Source organism: Vipera berus, assembly GCF_964194415.1.
Source record: "Vipera berus genome assembly, chromosome: 6".
Lineage (NCBI taxonomy): Eukaryota > Metazoa > Chordata > Lepidosauria > Squamata > Viperidae > Vipera > Vipera berus.
Genome location: NC_138208.1, coordinates 45,408,240 through 45,430,098, shown reverse-complemented (window position 1 = coordinate 45,430,098; position 21,859 = coordinate 45,408,240). Strand labels below are relative to the sequence as shown.

Genomic DNA, 21,859 nt, shown 5'->3' with positions numbered 1-21,859 from the left:
ACCGGCCCAAGCTAACTACAAGATCTTTCTCATATGACCGGGGTGAAGAGGCAGTCTGTGAGAGGCCAAATGAGCACTTGTAATCAGTAAACTGTGGGTCATTGTAGATATACTTATTGTAGAATGGTTGAGTTTGAACCTTTGTAAATATGCCATAATGTTGCACTTTTCTGCTGAACATATAAATTCTCCCTAAAAAATTGTAATGATGAAGTTAGTCAAATGTTGTGTTTCTAATTTATCTTGCCCATAATTGAGTTCGTGTGAGAGATCTCTGCTTCTTTGCAGCCAAACAAAACATTGAAACTCGAGAAATCACCTTCATCAAGCCCAAAGAAACATTCTGCAGAGTTGATTGCACAGGAGAAAAAAAGGCTGCAACAATTGCAGCATGAGTATGCTCTGAAAATTCAGCAACTCAAAGAGGCCCATGCATACCAGAGTAAGGATCGGTTAACTGTTGTCCCTTCTGTAGAAGAAGAATCTGAATTTGCACTACCTCAGCCTTCCCTTCATGATCTGACACAAGACAAATTGAGCTTGGATATTGAAGAGAATTGTTTTGATGATGAAATTTCGTCCAATTGTAGTAGAGAGCGAAGAAGGTCTTTCAGAGAATCAAATTCTTTTACTAAACCTAATTTTAAGCATGTGGACACTCCCAAGCAAGAAGCTGCAAATAAACTTTCTAAAAAGACATTAGAACGACCGGAGTTATTTTTGGGTCTGAATATTGATGAACTGAAAAATCTTTATGTGAAAGCTGATGGCTTGAAAGAAGTCTTGGAAAAAAATGCACCATTCCTGATTTCTAATGAAGAAAATGCTTGTGGTCAAGTAAGTTGTATATTAAATAATAGAAAATTGATGGCTTCAGCTTATAGTTAATAATTCTTAAAATAGGAGTTAGGCTACTATTCATTAGCTTGTCTTACTTGATTTCTGTTCTCCTTGAAAAAAATAGGAAGACTAGTCTTAGCTCCAGTGCATTACATTTTTAGTTACTACGGTGTGGATCTTCATATAGTGTTTCAACATATACTCACATATACTCTCTTTCCTAGGAAATAACAGTGGATATAGACCAATTCACAACTCCAAATAAACAAACCGAAGGAAAGCCATACCCATTTGGACCATATCATAGTCCTCTTCTTGTTTTTAAATCTTACAGGTATGAACATGGGGTTGTTAAAGTTGTTTGCCATCAATGGGATACTGTAATAGGATTGTTTTAGAACGTAGATGGGAATGTCTAATGTAATCAGAAAATGTCCTGTTGTCAAAGTCGGTGTAAAATATGTGTTGTCTTAGGAGCAACTGGGTTGTTCTGGAAAAATGTAACTTAACTGCACTATTAGAGGGATTGGGGAAGGATTAGAGAGAAAAGTACAGGTAGTCCTCAACTTGCAGCCGTGATGGAGCTTGTCAATTACTGTCATAAAGTGGCTCATCACATGACCAACCCTATTTTATGACTAATTTTTTGCAGTGCTTGAAAAGCAAATGCGACAATCAGAAAGCAAACACCATGATTGTGAAGTAAATGCCATGATAAGGAATCAGACTCATTGTTCACTATTGGGAGTTTTTACTGAAAATCAGAATGGAAGTAAATACTTTTTTTCTGTAACAAAACCAAACCATACCATAAATCATGATCATTTGACTGCAGGATGCTACAGACAGCTGTAAATGTGGGCCAGTTTCCAAACGCACAAAATATGGTTACCTAGTGGTGGGGAGGAGCAGCTGTTGGAACTTGGTACCCAATTGGGGGCTCTGATGTAACTTCAAATGGTAGCTAAGCAATTGATGATAAGTGACGGACTACCTGTATGTATTTAAAATACCTACTGTCCTAAGGTGGAAAGACGGTTTATAAGGATTGGTGCCCAAATGCACTTTCAAAAGACCTACAGAGACGTTGAACTCCTTGGTAATGGTTGTAATCTCATCTAATCGATGGTAACAGGTTCTGTGCACAAGAACAATTGATCTTCCTTTTGGACTGAATAACAAATGATATTTTGGGTATCTGGCTATGACTACAGTTATCTTTAATTTGAATGCTGTTAGTACCTTTCCCATTTTGCTTTGAAAATTATTTTCTTGATTATGAGTATATGATTTTGCTTATGTTTTTTAGGTTTAGTCCTTATTTTAGAACAAAAGAGAAACTTTACCTCAGCTCAGTATCCTACAGCAATAAGATTGAACCCAAACAGTGTTTTTGCCGTTTTGATTTAACAGGCACGTGCAATGACGACGATTGCCAGTGGTGAGTTCTTTTGTATCTTAAATTAACGGATTTGTATTGCAGATTATTGCCTGAAAAGGTGAATTGAATTTGTCATTGGTTTAAGCGGGTTGTCAAAACAAAAACAGCATAAGCAGTTTTAAGAATTATTAAAATATTGTAACATATTCTTAAAATGTGCTTGTTTTTCATTTGTGCCAGTAAAATTAACTTGAAGAATGTACATTCATACTTAAAAGATCTACTGTCTTATCTATCTGTCCGTCCATCCATCCAAACACACACACACACACACACACACACACACACACACACACACACAAACTGAGGTCCCAATCAGGGTATTCAATATTGGGGGTGGTTAGTAAATTAAGAGAAGATTCTGCCTCAATCCTGCTGTATATTGCTCTTTCCTTAGTTATTTTGCTAAATTTAATAGTAATGTTTTTTATTTCAATGTTTTATATAGCAGCTTTTAATTTGTTAATGTAAGCTATCAAGAGTTACTTGATGGATAGTATATAAAAGTAATCAATAAATAAGATTTGTATAAAGAGAAGAGAAACAGCCAAGATTTCAAATTCATCCACAATACAACTCTCCAAGCTTAAAATGTTTAAACAATAACAAAATACTGTATAAATGACTCATATTCATATGTGTGTATTTGAAACAGCTTTTATTGATTGAACATAAGAAGTCTTATAGAGAAAAAGGTTATACAGGTAGTCCTTGAGTTACCACTACAATATCAGAATTTCTGTTGCTGAGCAACCTGGTTGTTAAGTGAGTCATGCCCCATTTTACAGCTTTTTTGTCATGGTTGTTAAGCAAATCACTGCAGTTATTAAGTGAACCATGAGATCATTAAGTGATCTGGCTTCTCATTGATTTTGCTTGTTGGAAGCTGGTTGGGAAGGTCACAGATAGCAATCATATGACCCTGGGGCACTTCAACCATTGTAAATACCGTATTTTCCAGCGTATAAGACGACCCCCTACTTTTCCTGTTAAATTACCGTATTTTTCAGACCATAAGACGCACCCAGTTTTTAGAGCAGGAAAACAAGAAAAAAAATATTCTGAACCAAATAGTACCGGTATACTAAAACAGGGCTTTTCAACCTTTTCATCCATAGTACCACTTTTAGGACAAGGCAGTGTCCGAGTACCACCAGTCGCCCAGCAAGGTGTCAAAAACTTGACCCCCCCCCCCAAAAAAAAGGAAAAAAATGATAAAGTACAGGTAGTCCTCGGCTTACAATGATTCACTTAGTGACCGTTCAAAGTTACGACGGCACTGAAAAAAGTGACTTATGACCATTTTTCACACTTATGACCATTGCAGCATCCCCAGGGTCATGTGATTTGCATTCGGATGCTTGGCAATCGATTCATATTTATGATGGTCACATTGTTCCAGGGTCATGTGATCGCCTTTTGCAACCTTCTGACAAGCAAAGTTAGTGGGGAAACCAGATTCACTTAACAATCATGTTACTAATTTAATTTCTCTCTCTCCTTCTGTTTCTCTCCCTCTCCCCCTCCCTCTTTCTTTCTCTCTCCTTTCTCTCCTTTCTCTCTCTCCCTTTCTCTCCCTATTTTTCTCTTTCCCTCTATTTCTCCCTCTTTCTCCCTCTATTTCTCCCCCTCTTTCTTTCTCCTGGTCTCTTTCTACCTCTTTCTCTCCCTCTCTATTTTTCTCTTTCCCTCTATTTCTCCCTCTTTCTCTCTCTCCCTCTATTTCCCTCCCTCTTTCTTTCTCCTTGTCTCTCTCTCCCTCTTTCTCTCTCTCTCCCTTTCTTTCTCTCCCTCTTTCCCTCTCCCTCTTTCTCTCCCTCTATTTCTCTCCCTTTTTTCTCCTTCTCTCTCTCTCCCTTTCTCTCCCTCCCTATTTCTTTCTTCTTTTCTCTCTCCCTCTTTCTCTCTCTCTCTCTCTCTTTCTCTCCCTCCCTCTCCCATTGTCTCTTCCTTCTTTCCTTTCTTCCTTCCCTCCCTCTTTGTCCTTCCCTCTCCACATTAGAGCAGTACCTGCGGAGGCGGCCCTGCGGCCCGGCTTTCTCTTGCAGAAAGCAAGCTGAAACGGAGCAAGGGAGATTGCCAGGAACGCGAATCAGCCGATCTCGCGCTCCTGCAATCTCACTCGGTTTCAGCTTCCCTTGCTACAAGAGAAAGCAGGCTGAAACGAGGGAAATTGCAGCAGCGCGAGATCAGCCGATTCGCATTCCTGGCAATCTCCCTCGCTCCGTTTCAGCCTGCTTTCTCTTGTAACAAGGGAAGCTGAAACCGAGTGAGGGAGATTGCAGGAGCGTGAGATCGGCGTTTCTCAGCACGTGCCGATTTGTGCTCCTGGCAATCTCCCTTGCTTTCCACTTGCGGAGGTTGGGGCTGGCCATACGGATCAGCTTCGGATCATAAGACGCACCCTCGTTTTCCACCCTACTTTTGGTGGGGAAAAGTGCGTCTTATGGTCTGAAAAATACGGGTATAGGGTTTGGGCTATACTCGCTGTATAAGACTACCGTATTTTCCGGCATATAAGACGACTGGGCGTATAAGACGACCCCCAACTTTTGAGAAGATTTTCATGGGTTTAAAAAGTCGTCTTATACGCCGGAAAATACGCTATATGCCACTTGCCAAGGAATGAAGTTTGATCATGTGACCATGGGATATTGTGATGGTTGTAAGGACTGGTTGCAAGTCACTTTTTTCAGTTGCATTATAACTTAGAATGGTCACTAAATGAATGATTGTAAGTTGAGAATTACCTATAGTATATTTTTACTAAACTACCAAACTATACTAAAAGTTACATTTGGTTTGTGATGGAGTACATTGAGAATCATTACTGCTCATTTTATTGCAGAATTTGTGTTTTATGTGTTAAAACCTGTTTTCACTGGATTTAATTTTGGCTTATTAAGGTAATCCATACAGCTGGATTGTCAAAAAAAACCCCATCTGGCTATAAAAAATCCTATCAGAATGGCATTTTTTAACGTTGAATGCCTCACAATAGATTACGGTAATATAGCCGAGTATTGCAAAGGAAGGTTAATGTAAATATGTGTCCTTTATGAGAAAAGGGCACTGTTAGATAGCTTTGTTCTCAACTTCTGATAGCTTAGTTTCAATTAAAATAAATGTTTGTGTATTGTGTTCACAACTTTTTCTTACATTTTGTAAAAAGTATATTCTTTACTTTTAGGCAGCACATGAAAGACTGCACTCTTAGCAGGAGACAACTATTTGAGGATGTCATTTCATACAATTTATGTTTGATAGGCTGTTCCGATAAAAGCACTGATGAAGAGATAAGTACCGCAACAGGTATGTGCTTATTGATATATCAGTAAAGCTTTTCAGTTCTGTAGTGTTACTTGTTAAATCTGATCACATTTTTTGCTTTACATGTAAAAAACAAATGGCTTTCTAATGCTTCCAGTTTACTTTGTACTAAGATTCATGAAAATATAAAGCACATACTGTGAACAATTATTAGGCAAGTGAGTATTTTGACCATATCATCTTTCAAGAAGACCATGATTTTTATGCAGGACAGTGCTCTATTCATGCATCGAAGTACTCCACTGCATGGCTAGCCAGGAAAGGCTTTAAAGATGAAAGAATAATAACATGACCGCCTTCCTCACCTGACCGAAACCCTATTGAGAACTTGTGGGCCCTTCTAAAATGGTAGATTTACGGTGAAGGAAAACAGTACACCTCTTTGAACAGTGTCTTGGAGGCTGTGGTTACTACTGCACAAAAGTTGATCATCAACAGATCAAGAAACTGACGGATTCCATGAATTTTAAGGCTTATGACTTATTGGAAAGAAGGGTGGCTATATTGGTCACTGATTTTTTTTTGTGTGTGAAATGTCAGAAATATTTATTTTTAAATTTTGAGTGTATTATTCTCACTTTAACAGATGAACATAAATAAGTGAGATGGGGAAAAAATGTTTTTCATTTAGTTGCATAATAATTCTGCACACTAATAGTTACCCAATAGTTGTGCACACATATTCTCCTAAGAAAACCAAAACCTCATTTTTATTTTCTTAAATATTCAGGTTTGAGGTTTCTTAACATTTTGGATTGACTGAGAGCACTGTAGTTGTTCACTAATAACATTCCTCCTCAAAAATACAACTTGCCTAATAATTGTGCACACAGTGTAATTTCATGTAAGCTGTTATTTAGTAATGTGACTCACTGTGTTAAAAATTAAATTTATAAAAGATTTGCTTACATTTGTTTTCATTGCAACAAGTTTCACAAATTTATTTTTTGTGGATTTCTTCCTAGGTGTGTGAATGTATTCTCTTGTAAAATTTTGATTGTGGTGTAAATCTTTGATATTGTCATTTCATTTCAGAAAAATACATAGAAAAGCTGTTTGGGGTAAATAAAGATCGCATGGCAATGGATCAGATTGCTGTTCTTCTAGTTAGCAATGTCAATGAAAGCAAGGGCCATAGTAAGTAACTTTTACAATATCAGTGGATAGGTGTTTTAAGATGCATCTTGCTTTAAGGTTCTTTTAAAAACCCATTGTTTTTCAAAACTTTCTTCTTTCTCTTTTCACTGACAGCCCCTCCATTTACAACCTGGAAAGATGAAAGGAAATGGAGGGTAAAGTACTTGAAAAAAACACCAGACAGTGATAGTAACAATGAAGAGGAGTTATCTTCTGGCCCCATTAAATATGGTAATAACATAAAACAGCAAGAGAGATAGCTGATTCTAACTTGATGCAGAGAATACATGTCTCAGTTACTTCAGTTATGGAAGAATCCTTGTATTAATGACAGTTATTCAGCAGCAACTGTTAACATCCTCAGAAAAACCAAATAGTCATATTTAGTCAGATTTTTAGTAGAACAGATTAAAATTGTTGCTTCCAAGAGTTGGTTCTCTTTAACTCTTTCATTTTCAAAGTAAAACAGTTTTCTGGGAAAACACATTTTTTCAGTTTCTTTTGCTATGGAACTTAATTGAGCATCTCCTCTTCTGTAGCCCATTTTGACTTAGAAGGCAGGCCAGTTGCTGAAATATAGGTAGTCCTCGACTTATGACCACAACTGAGCCCAAAATTTATGTTGCTGAGATATTTGTTAAGTGAGTTTTGCCCCATTTTATAACCTTTTTCGCCTGAGTTGTCAAGTGAATCACTGCAGTTGCTAAGTTAATAACGGTTGTTAAGTGAAACTGGCTTCCCTATTGACTTTACTTGTCAAAAGGTCACAAAAGCTGATCACATGACCCAGGACTGCAACCATTATAAACATGAATCAATTAGGAATAATTTCAGTTATGGATATTATGATAGTCAATGGAAAAAATATTACTTTTATTTCTAGCTCCTCCAGTAGAAAACAAAGCAAGTGTTCCCGCTCTGGATACTGTTGTGACTCCAGATGATGTGAGGTATTTTACCAGTGAGACTGATGACATTACAAACTTGGAAGCAAGTGTACTTGAGAATCCTTCCAATGTTCAGCTTTGGATCAAACTTGCTTATAAGTATCTGAATCAAAATGAAGGGTAGGTCATTCTTATTGTGCAGATCAGTTGCACTTTTGCTCAGTATCTTCTCACCTATGCTCAGTCTTTTGTTTCCTTGCTCAAAAGATAAGTAAGCTATTGTTTAAAAGCAATTGAAAAACAATTTGATGTATTGCTGTGTTATAAATCCAGTGTAAAGGTAATAAAACATTGGTATATTCTAAGATAAAGTCTCTTTTATTTTCATTGCTTTATACTAGGAAGCCTCCTCTGCTATAAAAATGGATTACACAATTCAGTGGTTTCAAAGGTCATATGGAAGTAAAATATTTCTCTTTTGCTTTTTTTAAAATTAATGGGATAAAATAGGAAATATTTGCCTAAAACTGATGATAATTGAGGAACAACTTCCATGAGAAGACTTAATTTTTTCAGAAAATAACTGGCAGATACTCTTAAGAACATTAACTGGTAGCAAATATTATTTGCAAAATGCTGTATTGCAAGAAAGTTTATGTCATGATAAATCTGTTAATTTAAGGTACATTTTTTCAACAACATTCTGGCTGCCTACCTGCAAGTTGTTAAAGTATTTTCTTGTTTCCCATTTATTTTTACAAAGGTCATCTGTGGAATGCTTAGATTCAGCTTTAAATGTTTTGGCCCGAGCTCTAGAAAATAACAAAGACAATTCTGAAATCTGGTGTCATTATCTCAAGCTGTTTTCAAAAAGAGGGCTTAAGGAAGAAGTGCAGGAAATGTGTGAGACAGCAGTGGAATATGCTCCTACTTATAAGATTTGGTGGACAGTAAGTATATTTTCTTTATTTAAAATATTCATATATCCCTCCCCATCTTATACCGAGCTCCACAGCAGTGGAATATGCTCCTACGTATAAGATTTGGTGGACAGTAAGTATATTTTCTTTATTTAAAATATTCATATATCCCTCCCCATCTTATACCGAGCTCCACAGCAGTGGAATATGCTCCTACGTATAAGATTTGGTGGACAGTAAGTATATTTTCTTTATTTAAAATATTCATATATCCCTCCCCATCTTATACCGAGCTCTGAGTAGGTCCCAGTCAAGAATTGAAACAGCATAGAAACCTCATTAAAGCTATAAAAACCATAAGCATTAGAAATAAAAACTTGGTGCCAAGTCAAACTTCCAACATGCAGTTATCTATCCTGTTCCAGTGCTTAGGGGAAAAGCCAGGTCTTTAGTGCTTTTCAGAAGGCCAGGGACCTATCAAACGTCAGAGGAAGCATGTTCCATAGGGCCGGGACTACCATAGAAAAAGCATACTTTCTACTCCAAGGGAGCAATATTTTAGGTCAGGGATGTGCATGGAAAGTTACCATGGAGTATTTTTGAAATATATTGATACATGTTTAAAAACTCTTTACTAGAAATCCTTTAATTAGTACAAAATATTTTCCCTGTTAAAACATTGAGCATTACTTTTTTTATGTGTGATATGAAAATTTGGAAGCTGAAGAATTATATCAAACTCTCTATTAATAACCTGATGGAAAAATCAAATGTTCTGAGTGTTTTGGAAAGCTAATGAGGTCAGGGCTGTCTGGATCTCAGAGGAGATGTTATTCCATAGGGCATGTTCCGTGGCAGAGAAATCATGTTTCTGGGTCCCATTACATGGCACTATATCATGGAAGGACCCAGAGCACGCACATCCAAACAGAAAGTTGGGAACAGAAAGTCTCAGAAATAACCTGAATAAATTTAAGAGTTTATCTTTTGAAATGTTGTGTAATTTTGCTTTATAAACCAAAGTGATTCTTATGGTTAAGAGAATATTTTCTCCCAACTATTGTTCAGTTTCTAAGTCTTGAAAACACATTTGATGGAAAGGATTATGTATGTGGAAGAATGCTACAATTCCTGATGAAAGCTCCAAAGAGTGAGGAGAATATGGATATTTGGTCCTTTCACTTGCTGGAGATGTTACTGTATAGAGTTCACTTAAGTCTCTTTACTGGAAAGTATCAAAACGCCATTGCATTATTTCAGGTATTTGCTTATAATATAATTTCATCCAAATAATTAGAGTTTATTGATGGTTTGAGATACCTTGCAGAGTCTGGTAGATGCTCTGAATAAAAAAATTAGAAAAAATGAGCAGCAATGGGAGCATGCTAATTTTTATCAAATAATGTGGAAAGAAACAAGAATCCCTATTTGTTCACTAATCGTCTACTATATAATGCACAAAAGTCACAAGAATTAAGACTGAAAGTAAAAGTACTTTTAAAATAGACTTATCTTATGTATAAATGCATAGCCACACTTTTTTTCCTTTCTAGAAGATGAAATTACTTACTCTTACTGTTGGCCCTATGATTAATTGGTCCCTTTAAGTTTACAGTCCTATGGTTAATAGTTCAGAATGCAAGGCAGGATCAGTATACAGAAATTCCAGTTTTTATTCCTGTGGCTGCTGATGTTTCATGAGCAAGACTACTTCCTTCCTCCCTCCCTCCCTCCCTCCCTCCCTCCCTCCCTCCCTCCCTTCCTTCCTTCCTTCCTTCCTTCCTTCCTTCCTTCCTTCCTTCCTTCCTTCCGGATTTATAAAGGTATACTTCCAAAAAATATCCCAGTCTCAATTGTTAGCCATCTTTGATAAGTAAATCTCACAATTCAGCTTTTATTTACAGGGAGATCTGCAACTTGGTTGAAATTATGCCTGGCTCTTCGAGCTCTCTGGCCCAAGCTGAGAATTTTAATTTTAACTGGGGTTTTATTTATTCAGGGACGAATATAATTTTTTTAAATTTGTTTTTAACTTTTGTATTTTTGTTTTTAATCACCCTGTAAACCGCCCTGAGTCCTTCGGGAAAGGGCGGTATATAAATGTAATAAAATAAAATAAATAAATAAATTTTGATCTGGGTAGTTGTTCTCCAAAAAGTCTAGATCTGAAAAAGTGCCTTTAGAAGATCTAGTTTCAAGGTTTATGACTTGTAGAGCCATCTGCTCCAGATGATTGAACCTTCCAGGTGTGAAGGTTCAGTCTCCTCCTAGATAAGACTTCCTCTGAGGGAGGCATCACAAAGAGTTAAGTTTAAGCTTATATCACTTTCTCTTCCACAGAATGCTCTGAAGTCAGCAAGTGATAAGATCATAGTGCAACATCTGACTGTAAGTGACCGTTGCTTAGCTTGGCTATCCTACATACATTTGATTGAATTTGGAGATCTTCCAGTTAAATTCTATGATCCTGCCAATAGCAACTCTTCAAAACTAATGAAAAAGGAGTCCTTTTTGATACCTTGGAAAACAATGGAAGATGTTAAAGCTAATCCTGATACTCTGTTAGCTTTGTTTGAAGGTAACTGGTTTAATTCTTAAATAGTTGTATGTATATTGTAATAATGATACAGTCTGCTATTAATGATTATCAAGCATTGATTTTATCCTTTTCACATTAACTCAGTATATATATCTTATCATAGCGAGGCTTCTTTCTAAATAGGCACAGATAACATTATTATCTAGAAAGCCAGCATTGCAAACCACTTCTTCTCCAGAAACACTCTGGGAACTGAAGTCTCAATACAACTGGAAAGCACCACTGTGATCTTAGTTAGTTCATGAAACCAATTTTATGAAGCTATTGTTGAAAAATGTACTAAAGTTGAGTGTAGTAAATAATAGTAGAATAATGACTAGCTCAGGAATTCTGAGAGTTGAAGTCTACAAGTCTTGATCATAACAGATGTACATCCATTATTTACTGTTACAATTCTGTATCCAAAAGTATATGCACTATATTCGGGGGGGGGGGGGGGAGCGGGGAGGAAGAGAAAAAACATGGAATGTGAAGATCTATAGATTGATAGGATATTTTATCAAAAATCCTGCTAAATTGTGTATTCTGTTTGTTTCAATGAAATAGCATGTTTATGAATAAATTTCCAGACTATTTCAAATATTCAGTGAAATAGAATTAATCCATGATACATGGATTAGAGCTGAAATAGTTCCTCACATATACTTTTTTTTTGACAGCTCTTTTTCCATCCCTTATGTTGGAATTGCAACACTGGAAAAAACATTAATCTCTTTAAGTTTCCATGGCATCTGGGAGGCTGTTTTAAACTCAGATCTCTCATTTTTCGAGAAAATTTCTCTTTCCATTCTTATAAGTAGAGATTTGGTACCGGTATATCCTGTTTTTCTAAGAGAAACTCCTAGGGATCATAGGATTGTAATTCTATAACTTTAAAAAAAGGTTACATGAATCAGTTGTGATAAATCGCATGATTTAACATAAATTTTGTTCCTCATCTTATATAATCAGATTATAAATATACCGTATATACTTGAGTATAAGCCGAATTTTTCAGCCCACTTTTTGGGCTGAAAAATTCCACTTCGGCTTATACTCCAGTCAACAAAAAAACTTACCGAGGACTTGTGCGCGGCCGAGGCTTTGGTGCTTCCGGGATCGCCCGCACCTCTCCCAAGCCACCGCCGTCCGAGACCTGCCGAAGTTTGGGGAGGTTTGGGGAGGTGCGCGCGCACCTCCCCAAACTCCGCGCCTTGCCTGCCTGCTTCTTTCCGCAGCGGAAAGAAGCAGGCAGGCAGGGCGCGGAGGAACGGAGACTTGCCGACGTTTGGGGAGGTTTGGGCGCCTCCCCAAACCTCGGCAGGTCTCCGTTCCTCCGCGCAGACCTGCCGACGTTTGGGGAGGTTTGGGCGCCTCCCCAAACCTCCCCAAACCTCGGCAGGTCTCCGTTCCTCCTGCCGACCTTTGGGGAGGTTTGGGCGCCTCCCCAAACCTCCCCAAACCTCGGCAGGTCTCCGTTCCTCCTGCCGACCTTTGGGGAGGTTTGGGCGCCTCCCCAAACCTCCCCAAACCTCGGCAGGTCTCCGTTCCTCCTGCCGACCTTTGGGGAGGTTTGGGCGCCTCCCCAAACCTCGGCAGGTCTCCGTTCCTCCGCGCAGACCTGCCAACGTTTGGGGAGGTTTGGGCGCCTCCCCAAACCTCGGCAGGTCTCCGTTCCTGTTTGGGGAGGTTTGGGCGCCTCCCCAAACCTCCCCAAACCTCGGCAGGTCTCCGTTCTTCCTGCCGACCTTTGGGGAGGTTTGGGCGCCTCCCCAAACCTCCCCAAACCTCGGCAGGTCTCCGTTCCTGTTTGGGGAGGTTTGGGCGCCTCCCCAAACCTCCCCAAACCTCGGCAGGTCTCCGTTCCTCCGCGCAGACCTGCCGACGTTTGGGGAGGTTTGGGCGCCTCCCCAAACCTCCCCAAACCTCGGCAGGTCTCCGTTCCTGTTTGGGGAGGTTTGGGCGCCTCCCCAAACCTCGGCAGGTCTCCGTTCCTCCGCGCAGACCTGCCGACCTTTGGGGAGGTTTGGGCGCCTCCCCAAACGTCCCCAAACCTCGGCAGGTCTCCGTTCCTGTTTGGGGAGGTTTGGGCGCCTCCCCAAACCTCCCCAAACCTCGGCAGGTCTCCGTTCCTCCGCGCAGACCTGCCGACGTTTGGGGAGGTTTGGGCGCCTCCCCAAACCTCCCCAAACCTCGGCAGGTCTCCGTTCCTGTTTGGGGAGGTTTGGGCGCCTCCCCAAACCTCCCCAAACCTCGGCAGGTCTCCGTTCCTCCGCGCAGACCTGCCGACCTTTGGGGAGGTTTGGGCGCCTCCCCAAACCTCCCCAAACCTCGGCAGGTCTCCGTTCCTGTTTGGGGAGGTTTGGGCGCCTCCCCAAACCTCGGCAGGTCTCCGTTCCTCCGCGCAGACCTGCCGACGTTTGGGGAGGTTTGGGCGCCTCCCCAAACCTCCCCAAACCTTGGCAGGTCTCCGTTCCTCCGCGCAGACCTGCCGACGTTTGGGGAGGTTTGGGCGCCTCCCCAAACCTCCCCAAACCTCGGCAGGTCTCCGTTCCTGTTTGGGGAGGTTTGGGCGCCTCCCCAAACCTCCCCAAACCTCGGCAGGTCTCCGTTCCTCCGCGCAGACCTGCCGACCTTTGGGGAGGTTTGGGCGCCTCCCCAAACCTCCCCAAACCTCGGCAGGTCTCCGTTCTTCCTGCCGACCTTTGGGGAGGTTTGGGCGCCTCCCCAAACGTCGGCAGGTCTGCGCGGAGGAACGGAGACCTGCCGAGGTTTGGGGAGGTTTGGGGAGGCGCCCAAACCTCCCCAAACAGGAACGGAGACCTGCCGAGGTTTGGGGACGTTTGGGGAGGCGCCCAAACCTCCCCAAAGGTCGGCAGGTCTGCGCGGAGGAACGGAGACCTGCCGAGGTTTGGGGAGGCGCCCAAACCTCCCCAAACAGGAACGGAGACCTGCCGAGGTTTGGGGAGGTTTGGGGAGGCGCCCAAACCTCCCCAAAGGTCGGCAGGAAGAACGGAGACCTGCCGAGGTTTGGGGAGGTTTGGGGAGGCGCCCAAACCTCCCCAAAGGTCGGCAGGAGGAACGGAGACCTGCCGAGGTTTGGGGAGGCGCCCAAACCTCCCCAAAGGTCGGCAGGAAGAACGGAGACCTGCCGAGGTTTGGGGAGGTTTGGGGAGGCGCCCAAACCTCCCCAAAGGTCGGCAGGAGGAACGGAGACCTGCCGAGGTTTGGGGAGGTTTGGGGAGGCGCCCAAACCTCCCCAAAGGTCGGCAGGAGGAACGGAGACCTGCCGAGGTTTGGGGAGGCGCCCAAACCTCCCCAAAGGTCGGCAGGAGGAACGGAGACCTGCCGAGGTTTGGGGAGGCGCCCAAACCTCCCCAAAGGTCGGCAGGAGGAACGGAGACCTGCCGAGGTTTGGGGAGGTTTGGGGAGGCGCCCAAACCTCCCCAAAGGTCGGCAGGAGGAACGGAGACCTGCCGAGGTTTGGGGAGGCGCCCAAACCTCCCCAAAGGTCGGCAGGTCTGCGCGGAGGAACGGAGACCTGCAGAGGTTTGGGGAGGCGCCCAAACCTCCCCAAAGGTCGGCAGGAGGAACGGAGACCTGCCGAGGTTTGGGGAGGCGCCCAAACCTCCCCAAAGGTCGGCAGGAGGAACGGAGACCTGCCGAGGTTTGGGGAGGTTTGGGGAGGCGCCCAAACCTCCCCAAAGGTCGGCAGGAGGAACGGAGACCTGCCGAGGTTTGGGGAGGTTTGGGGAGGCGCCAAAACCTCCCCAAAGGTCGGCAGGAGGAACGGAGACCTGCCGAGGTTTGGGGAGGTTTGGGGAGGCGCCCAAACCTCCCCAAAGGTCGGCAGGAGGAACGGAGACCTGCCGACGAGCCGCGGCCACACAGGGTATTCCTGTGTATTCAGGCTTGCAAAATGGCGGATCGAGCCTCTGCTGGCGGCAGAGGCTTGCAGAACGGCGGATCGGCTTATACTCGAGTCAATAACTTTTTCCAGTTTTTGGGGGTGAAATTGGGGGTCTCGGCTTATACTCGAGTCGGCTTATACTCAAGTATATACGGTAAGTAATCCTTTAGTGATGGTAAAAGACTGATTCTTTATTAGTTTTGAGACCTGCATTCTGATGTTCTTTTTCCCTACATATGGATGGCAAGTACATATCTATTCAGTGACAAAATTTTATATTTCTAAGTGTGTAATTTTTCTTTTGTTTCTGTATTAGATGCCATCCAATCATGTACCAGTGAGGATGCCTCCACTGAGAAAACAATTTTTTGCCTTCCCTTGTACAGAAACATGATTGTTTTGCAGCAGCTGTTAGAAAGGTTTGTTGCTGAAAAACTTACTTTTTTGTGTGTGCTCCTAGGACCAGCTGTTTCTATCCTAATGTAACTGTTATATTAGAAGGCTAAAAAGAGGTTTATTATACTGTATATAATGCCCATCTCATAAAATATGTGTCTGGGTGGCACAAAATAAAAATATTAAAAACTATATAAAAACAGTCAACCATTAAAAAATATTACACTTTTTAAGAGGCAAGGAGAGAGTGACGGATACTAGCAGCAGTAAAATCACCTCAGCAACTCACCAGGGACTCAGCTCCCAAGCCCGATGACATTGTGAAAAATTAACAGGATGACCCAAGCTGATCTCAGAGAGAGGGGATGATGTTTCATAAGGTGGTCACTATGGCAGAAACGGTCGGCCTCCAGGGTCCCGCCAAAAGTAATTAGCAGATGGGATATACGGCATCTGCAATTCTTTTGTTGTATCTGATGCGACAGACAGATGTAGTTGGGAAGAGGCAGTCCGTCAAATAACCTGGTCCAGTGTGATGAAATGTAGTGAGGAATTGGATCCCCAGGATACATTCCAGGGGGGTAAGAGGTAATTCAGTCCAAAGATCATGTCTGAGAAAAAAATGGGCAAAGAGAGCCATTCCCTAATATTCACAGAATATGTTATAGATGCAGATAGTACTCAGTCTGCCAAGATTTTGTTTGTACATGTGAAACAATAAAGAACTCAGTTTGGAAGAATTACTACATGTCATTCTAGGTTCTGGGCCTGACATTCATACCAGGAAGGGCTTTAAAGGTAAAAACTAGCATTTTGAATTGGACCTGGAAGCAAACTGGCAACCAATGCAGCTGATAGAGCAGAAATATAATGTCTGCCATTCCAAGGATACACTTAATTTCCCATACTGCTGCATTCTGTACCAACTAAAGCTTTTGGATACTCTTCAAGGGCATAGTCCTAAAAATGGAAGGTCCCAATACCCAAAGTCACTCAGTCTTGCCAGGCTTCAGCTGAAGCCTATTATTCTCCATCCAGATCTTAAGCTTCCAGGTACCAGGATAAGACATCAACAATATTACTTAATTCACAAGGTGCAGAAATACATAACTGGGTATCGTTAGCATACAGATGATACGTCATCCCGTGGCAGTGGGTGAGCACATCCAGTGGCTTGATATAAATGTTGAATAGTAGTGGCCGAGATCTTTTTCTCCCCACTGGATATTGATCCCAAAGAAAGTAGGTGAACCAGCACAATATAGTGCCTCCTGCGCAATCCACAGAGTCGCATGTGAAAGACAACTTGGTTGATGCTATCAAACAGAGCGACAATAGGTGCATCAGAATGAGACACCTTGCAGCCAACATGCTACGGCCAACTTGCGGCCAATTCACCTCAGCCATCTTGCCACAGCCAACCCAGCATGGCCGTCTTGCCACAGCTACTTGCCATGAGACAACTTGCGGTGGGACAGTTCCACACAGGATAACTCGAACACAATAAATGTTATCCACCACTATTTTTTTGACAATATTTCTATTCACAGAAGCGGAAATAATGTCAAAGTATGGTGGATAACATTGTGTTGAGTTATCTCACGTGGAATTGTCACACAGTGAGTTAGCCACAGTGAGTTGTCCTAGAGCCTGGTTGCAGAACCCCTATCTCATCCCCACAGAGATCATCTAAAAACGTGACCCATGCCATTTCTGACCCTAACCCATGCCTGAATTCTAACTGAAAGGCATCCAAACCATCTATTTCATCCAGCATCCACTGAAGCTACTGCACAGTAATCTCAACCAGCTTCCCTAAAAACTGAAGGTTAGAAACTGAAGGAGCAGTATTGAAGGAGTGAATCAAAACCTGAAGATGTCAAGGAACAACTCCCTCCTTCTACCTCAGTCACATGACATGCCCCCCCCCCCAAAGCCCTTTAACAAGGGGAATGGTCTGAAGACCAGGGGAATGGTCTGAAGAGCAGGTGGCCAAGCTCACAGCCGTAAGGACCCTAATGAGCTATAAAGTTCATGTTTCTGTTGATATATTTGAATCAAGTTCAGCTCCTGCTGAACTTTGGATATTGGTCAAAACTTTTTCTTGGCAGCATTATCCAGCACCCCGTATAGGGCTTGACATTGCTTTCTGGGATGTTTCAGTTCTTTAGCTGTTAGATTTCCTAATAGTTTCCTATATAATAGTAATAGACCCAACTTTTCTTAGTGTTTTTAGATAGGTGAATATTAGTTGAGTGCTGCCATAAGAATGGAGTGGATTTTTAAAAAATTGCATAAGGGTTTTGTATTTCATTCTTTTAATATTTTAAATAATCTACCTACAAAAATGTTCATGGAAAACTTCACTGATTTCATTCAAGGTGGGAAGCTGCTATTGAGCTGTGTAAATCACTTCTGAAATTAAATCCTTTTGACTGTCATCTTTTGAAGATTCTAGTTGGTTTGTATTTGAGAACAGGAGAAATTGAAAGAGCTTGTGATGTGTGGCTCTCAGCATTTGAGAAGAATCCTCAGAATGCCCAGGTTTTTTACTTTATGTGCAAATTTTTCATGATGCAGGTAAAACAACTTGTTCCATATTTGATTTATTACTTATTACAGTTTCTCCAGTGCAAAATGATAACTTTATCATGAGATATAGTAGAGATTGCTGTAGAACAAAGTAAAAATGTGTTTTACCCGAATCAGTTGTTTACATGTTACAAGATTGAGATATGAATCTGAATGTTTTGGTTTATTAGGTGGATGATGTAGAACTTGGTGACAAAGGTATAATATTCCAGATGGATTTTTAATACCTTTGTTTTATATATATGAAAGGATCTTTTGTATTCTTTATGTATAAATCACAAAAGGTTACCGTATTTTTCGGACCATAAGATGCACCTGACCATAAGACGCACCCAGTTTTTAGAGCAGGAAAACAAGAAAAAAAATATTCTGAACCAAATAGTACCGGTATACTAGGAAGGAAGGAGGGGAGAGAGAGAGAGAAGGAGGGAGGGAGGGAGGAAGGAAAGAAGAAAGAGAGAGATAGAAAGAAAGAAAGGAAGGAAGGAAGGAAGGAGGGAGGGAGGAGGGAGGGAGCAAGGAAGAAAGAGAGAGAAAGAAAGAAGGAAGGAAGGAAGGGAGAAGGAAGGAAGAAAGAAAGGAGGGAGGGAGAGAGAGAAAGGAAGGAAGGAAGGTAGGTAGGTAGGTACCGGTAGTTTCTTTTCCCTGAATAGGTTTTCTAAGATGCCGAAGCAATTTCAAACATTTAGCAGTATTATCTTGCAAATGGGAAATCACTTCCAATAAACTTTGCAGAGAAACCTGCAGGGACAACTCCTCACGGCTTTGCTGGGGCAAATCGCCTATGAGTTTTAGTTTAGCAAAAACTATTTCTTTAGCAGCGAGGTAAAAGAAAGAAAATGTGCGCGCGCAGGGAGGGGGAGGCAGTCAGAAGGCATGGCAGGCACGTCTGTATTTCCTCCCCTGCCAACCAATCACAGGGGCGGGGCGGAGAATTCCACGTCTTCATTCAATCACGTCTCTCCAATGGAGCTGATGGACTGTGTTGACTGAACGGGAGACAAGTGTTTTCGCTTACCTTCGGACCATAAGACGCACCTCATTTTTCCACCCACTTTTGGGAAGGGAAAAGTGCGTCTTATGGTCCGAAAAATGCGGTAATTTGGTCTTGTGTTGTTGCTTCTGAATAATCTCTCTGACTATTCAGGTGCTCTCTTTTTCTGCTTTTATATAATTACTAAAATTTTACTTTTAATATTTCCATATGACAGCTCATTTAATTGAATTAGTTTCAAAAATCATTAATTTTTTTTTTACATAATGCTGTTGTATTGGATATTCTTTAATGTAAGCTAACATCAAATTTAATTATTTTATGACAGAATAGATCAGATAGTATTCCTGCACTGTTGCAAGCTTTTGTTGCTGCATTTTTTGAGTACGTTCCTCAAGAAAATCATCCTGTAGATTTATTACGGTAAGCCTGGCTGCTGTTTTATTCTATATTGAATTACCCTCAATTTTGCCGTAGAAATTGTGGCATACGTGTATTTGTAGAAATTCTAGTCGTACATTGTCAGGGTTCCACTCTACCAAGCATATTTTCAGGAAAATCATTTTTTTCCATTTGTCTATTTAATGAAAAGTTTTTGCATATTTAGTTTGTGCTTCATGCATTTAGTTATCATTCCACTAGACAACAGTTTTGTTACTAACAAATTTTGTTTTCATACTTGTGTCAATATTATGTCCAATATTTTATTCCTGCACATAGATAAATCTTCATCCATTATTATAATCCATTATACTAGGTCTTGCTTAGAATAGTTTCTTCACTAACTTCACTCAGTTTTTATTGGAACATAGCCACTTCTGGTATTCTTTCTGTTTTGTTAGTTTGAATTCAATTGTTACTAAAAGCAGTCCTGAAATTACTCAGTTACTCAGAGAAGCTCTTCTTTTTCTCAGTTGAAAATCCTGGCTAAGCTAATCAAGTTAATTAGATGAACTGAAAAATAATAATGATGCAACTGTTAAAATTAATTTTTCTCACTCCTTCACTTCTGAAATAACCCCTAGCAACTGCCACCTTTTAGGTTTTGTATGTCCTTTCATCAACGTATTGAGTACTTGTAATTAACAATTCCTCTTATTAATTAAAATTCTATGCAGTTTCTACTATTGTGCTAGTAGTACGGATGGGGGAATGTTTCACCTGCCATAATTTGCAGATATGTGTTTGTTGCAGAATCTAAATTGATTTCTACTTAATAGCTAACATAGCATTTTTGCTATATGTTTATAAAGTTCCTGTTGCATAATATTAGTTCTATATAGTAAACATTTTCATACTAAAAGCAGATTTTTGTTGTAGGTATTTTTTGAATTTTCCAATGTCAATTGAATTTACACCACCCTTGTATAAGGGAAATTTTACGGAAGATGTTTTAAACCAGCAGATTCCTTACCTGTGGCAGATATACTGGTGAGATTGTTTGTTTCAATGCTAATATAAATTTGCATAGGATGCCTTATACTAAACCAGTTCTTGAAGGCAACCCTTCCGTCCCTGGTGTATTCATCACACTTGATGAATGCAGCTTTCTCCTGTGGTATGAAAAAATGCTGGTAGTTTTTTGTATCATGTCTTTGTGTAGTGACCTTCTGCATTTCAGTTTATAGTTTAGTGTTATGAGGTAAGATTGGGAAAAATTGGAACGGTGGGTACGTCTTAGGGGTTTTTTTTTCTACAATCCTAAATTCTACCTAGTGAAAAGGAGTACATATTTTTTAATAAAAAATTCAGATTGTGTTAAAACATAATCTTTTATATAAAAAGTACTAGTAAACAATGAAATAAATGCAAGTAGAATTTTTGTTCTGCTACGCAGTGTTTTGGAAGATGAAGAAAATGAGCTCAACTTTGATCAAGTTCTTTACAAATCTGTGCACATAAATTAAACCATAGTTTAGTGTTGTGTCAAAACTTGAGCATATTTTGATCTTGTGACAGTTTTTGGTTCTAAATGTCAGTTTCTTCCATTGTCCTTTTCTTTTAGCAAAAGGAGTATGTGTTTGGTTACAAAAACATTTTTTTTTTTGTATAGTTTATACCAATCTCTTCATGGAAATTCCATAGAAGCAACAGATGCATTTGAGGCAGCACTTGGAGCAGTCATGCAAGAGGAAATAGTTCAGCAGATTTGGATGGAGTAAGTATAAATATGAGACATTACTTGACTATTTATTTAGCTAGCGTATTTATGTATCAGATTTCTAATTGCCGATCATACTTGCATGCCTCTGGGTAATTTATAGATAAAACATTAAGTGATACATTAAGAGAAACAAGTTAAAAACCAGATTAAAACAAAGTTAAAAGAGACAATAGCAAAATCAAAAGGTAGAGGGAGCACCTTTAGCCCACCAGTCACCCCCCCCACCCCCCATGTTGCTTGGCACTCTTGGACCCCCAGGCCAAGTTGGCAGAGCCAACTCTAACACTCTTCTGAAAGGCCAGGAAAGTGGGCATCTGTCTCATCTCTCATATAAAACGCAAGAATGCAAATGAACAACCATCACTTGAGCTTATGTAACAACCCTGAAAGCTGTCCATGGAATCCCCAAGGCTGTGAAAAATCTTGTGTTTTGAGGGTTTTAATAAAATAGCACATTCAGAAGTATTCAAATATGTTTTACTTGTATTTTCTAGTTACCTTGTTTTCATCAATGACAAAATTGTCAAATCCAACAATCAAGTTCAAGAATTCAAGCTTTTTACTGACCTTGTGAACAGATGTCTTGTTACAGTCTCAACACGTTACCCTATTCCATATAGCACTGCTGATTACTGGACCAACTATGAATTTCATAATAAGGTACAGTATT

General features: G+C 40.6%; 1 protein-coding gene across 6 annotated transcripts in view; it reads left to right on the top strand.

The window, feature by feature from the left end:
- Positions 1–21,859, top strand: part of ZFC3H1 (zinc finger C3H1-type containing) — a 57,991-nt gene that overhangs the window by 23,574 nt on the left and 12,558 nt on the right. For all 6 annotated transcript variants that reach the window (XR_014026926.1, XR_014026927.1, XR_014026928.1 and 3 more), the window contains exons 15-30: positions 289–837; positions 1,065–1,174; positions 2,150–2,281; positions 5,472–5,593; positions 6,647–6,748; positions 6,863–6,979; positions 7,632–7,815; positions 8,399–8,585; positions 9,624–9,815; positions 10,896–11,133; positions 15,360–15,462; positions 17,821–18,019; positions 19,354–19,448; positions 20,346–20,456; positions 21,079–21,183; positions 21,684–21,849. Coding sequence is in view for 2 of the 6 variants with exons in the window: in XM_081331190.1 (XP_081187316.1) it covers positions 289–837; positions 1,065–1,174; positions 2,150–2,281; positions 5,472–5,593; positions 6,647–6,748; positions 6,863–6,979; positions 7,632–7,815; positions 8,399–8,585; positions 9,624–9,815; positions 10,896–11,133; positions 15,360–15,462; positions 17,821–18,019; positions 19,354–19,448; positions 20,346–20,456; positions 21,079–21,183; positions 21,684–21,849 (2,712 nt within the window). In the remaining 4 variants the exon portion in view is untranslated. The remainder of the gene's footprint in view (positions 1–288; positions 838–1,064; positions 1,175–2,149; positions 2,282–5,471; positions 5,594–6,646; positions 6,749–6,862; positions 6,980–7,631; positions 7,816–8,398; positions 8,586–9,623; positions 9,816–10,895; positions 11,134–15,359; positions 15,463–17,820; positions 18,020–19,353; positions 19,449–20,345; positions 20,457–21,078; positions 21,184–21,683; positions 21,850–21,859) is intronic.